Source organism: Histoplasma capsulatum, genomic scaffold, assembly GCF_000149585.1.
Source record: "Histoplasma capsulatum NAm1 scaffold_5 genomic scaffold, whole genome shotgun sequence".
Lineage (NCBI taxonomy): Eukaryota > Fungi > Ascomycota > Eurotiomycetes > Onygenales > Ajellomycetaceae > Histoplasma > Histoplasma mississippiense.
This window is the reverse complement of record NW_001813978.1, coordinates 2,328,543-2,331,594: the sequence shown is the minus strand read 5'-3', so window position 1 is coordinate 2,331,594 and position 3,052 is coordinate 2,328,543. Positions and strand designations below refer to the sequence as shown.

Below are 3,052 nucleotides of genomic sequence, written 5' to 3'. Positions count from 1 at the left end.
TCTTACTGTGCGGCGACGATGCAACGATTAATTTGCCGCGGCCATTCTCGGGGGTTTGGGATAACTACTGTAAGAGAGATTTGATTAATCAATCAATCAATCAATCAATCAATCAATCGACTGATTGAAGTTACCAATAACAATACAATACAATAACCAGTAACCAATAACAAAGTCCGAGTCCGAGTCCATTCGAGATCTTCCACGTGGCGCGGGCTTTACATCAAACAAACTCAACTCTACAGAAGTACATGACGCAATGTTAGGTTAGGTTAGGTAGGGCATGGGGGATTGCGAACAATTATACGCAGTTATGTATGTACATACGTCAGAGTACTAACTATCATATAGTAAGTACACTTATTAAAAATGAATGAAAACAATTCCGGGGGATGGGGAATCCTAAATGTCGTATCAATGATTTTCTGAAAAAAAGACAAAAAGAAAATTCTACGAGAGCACTACTAAGTTATGCAGGCAGTAGGAGACTGCAGGTGAGGAAAAGGGGAGAATATCTCGATCGTCCCGGGCACGCACATTACCGCCATGTACTCATTGTTTGTTTGCCGACTCCCAGTAGATGTGAGTATCTCAAGAAGTTTACGGCGGAAGAGGAGGCTGGGAAAAGCGGTTTTTGCGCCCCTGTGCGCGCTGCCTAAACTTGTTTGTGGCGTGGTTATGAAATATATGTATGATATAACTAACTATGATATGAAACCTCGAGAGGACGATTGATCATTTGGAATTCGACCCGGAATCCCATTTTTTTTTTCCTTCTTTGTTTTTTACTCCGCCAAACGACGGAGGTTCAGCTATTTCCCCAGATAGAACCTAAATGCGATTCCTTCAAACGAGTGTTAGTTATCCATGTTCTTACGCACAGGGTATTGCTAACTGGCATGCGCATCCAGAACGTAAATCCTCGTCAGGCTGACATGGGTTGGCCAGTGGCGCTTCTATGGCCAGGTTTTTGTGAGCCGTAGAAATATTGCCATTGGTGGTTTGACCGGGGAGATAAGATAACCGGCGACCTATGTAGGTGATATGAAACACGTGGAGGCCGCCCACCACTCTGATTATGCTGTCCGAGACGGAAAATTGAGGCATATTCTCACTCCACCACCTCAAACCTCCTCGCGGGTCGAGTCTCTAGGGAGGGCGTGGCAACGTCCCACCCAGCATCCGTTAGCATTCCGATCTGGTCTGCGAAGCTCGCAGAATGGGCGCACAGCGTGGATTCGAGGATCGAGAACATCGTGTCTGGGTCGGTAAAGTTGGAGACGGAAACACTTTCATTTCGTTGTTTCCATTTATCTTCTTCCTCCTCCTTCTCCACCGTGCTCACGTTGACCATATCAGCTTCTTCTCGCCTCAAATCCGTTAAACGCTTCGCAACTATCAGCGCATGACTCCAGGCTTTGAGCTGCGATATAGGGGTCACATTATTTTTCAAGACTATGGTCCCCTTTTTATGAATGGGGTTGAACCATAGGACATACTCCTCCTTTTCAAACAGACGTAGAAGTTTGTAAATATCAATGCCAACGTCACGAATGGAATTTGCTCCATGTATAGAGCCACGCAGTAACTCCTGGAACGAACCCCCTATTTGACAATATCCCAGGGCGGCGGGGGATGCTTTCCAGCGGAGAATCCCATCGCGCTCGAAGATTCTTTCGCATTTAGATGCCTCCGTTGGGGTGAGGACACTACCTTTTTCGAAGAGAGTTGAGAAAACGATGTTGGCTCGTTGGCGATTCAAAGTGGTCATGTTGACTGAGCGCACCGCGGCGTAGTTCGTCGAGAGGTGTACTAGGAGGAGAAGCAGCAAAGTCGTCCACGTTGCGGAAGGGGTGGATATGTGTGAGACAACGACGCTTCCGCACTGTAATCGCGCCAGTTAGCCATAGCATGCATCCCAAGGTGGCCAGTTATGGACGTGTCGCCCCATGTCCTTACCAGCATTCCTAAGAGAGATATCACTGTTTCTTGGCTTAAATCTTTCTGGAGCTTTTGGTCAGCATCAGACAAATACTAGCAGAAAAAGGAACGGAAAAGCCCTCATTGGGCGGCCCTTGAAAAGGCGATCACCAACATGTTAGGAAAACGCACAGCATTTAACTCTCCCAAATTTCCCCACTTCGCAAAATGACTGCTCAAGCTCGCTTTTGAACTCCCAGCAGCCACACCACACAGCGCTCTTAAAACGCTCGAAAAGGCCAAAACTACAACCCTCAGGCGTTTCGGGAGTGCTGGAGAAAGGCAATCGAAGATCAACGCCGAATCATTCAGGACGTCAGCAGCAAGCCTATACATCTTGCATTCGGGCTCGAGAGAGGTCCCTAGACGATGGGCGAACAGTGTTGTAGCTATCCTGCCCATGCTGTGTTGAAGGACGCTATGCAACAGCGCTACTGTCGGGGATGCGGATGCATCTCCTACTCCAACACCTAAGAAAGGAAAAAGGGTTTATTTTTACATGTTCTCATTGTTTGATGAATCTTGATGGGTAGAATACCTTGCAATACAGCCCGGGACGCCAGTAGTCCGGCAATTGAACTTGAGAACGCCTGAAGCGAATCCTAAACAGCTGTTAAACCTGGGGGAAGCTTCAGTTCGTGATAGTGGTGGAATACATACATATATTTGATAACTTGGAAAGATTCAGATACGTGCACAGGGGATGTAGTCAGCTTTAGCCCGTCCAATACGAGACAAGAAATCAAATGAAGGCATATCGTTGGGCGACAACACGAGCATAGCTGTTCGCTGCTCGCTGCTCAAGTGAAAACATATATTCTTTCTTTTCCTTGAAAAATTTTCAGACCAAAAAAGTTGGAGACTACTAATCGCAACGAAGCAAAACAAGGCGCGTTGGACGTGGTTGACAGAGCGAAGAGAGGAGTAGCTCACTCTAGGTAATCGTCGCTGACGCTATGCGGGTATCCCACCGGTAGAAAAACATTGAGCAGCGAAGCGAGATACGATGATGAGTCCTTTCGTGACGGCAGCTATGTAACGGCACGACAGGGCAGGGGCAAAGTCAGCATTT

General features: G+C 47.1%; 1 protein-coding gene across 1 annotated transcript in view; it reads right to left on the bottom strand.

Moving 5' to 3' along the window:
• Positions 1 to 812: 812 nt before the first annotated feature.
• Positions 813 to 3,052, bottom strand: part of HCAG_05553 (predicted protein) — a gene marked incomplete at both ends in the record, with an annotated part of 2,698 nt that continues 458 nt past the window's right edge. The window contains 6 exons of the mRNA XM_001540036.1: positions 813 to 831; positions 1,116 to 1,885; positions 1,960 to 1,982; positions 2,113 to 2,252; positions 2,519 to 2,590; positions 2,914 to 3,011. Of these exons, the coding sequence (XP_001540086.1) occupies positions 813 to 831; positions 1,116 to 1,885; positions 1,960 to 1,982; positions 2,113 to 2,252; positions 2,519 to 2,590; positions 2,914 to 3,011 (1,122 nt within the window). The remainder of the gene's footprint in view (positions 832 to 1,115; positions 1,886 to 1,959; positions 1,983 to 2,112; positions 2,253 to 2,518; positions 2,591 to 2,913; positions 3,012 to 3,052) is intronic.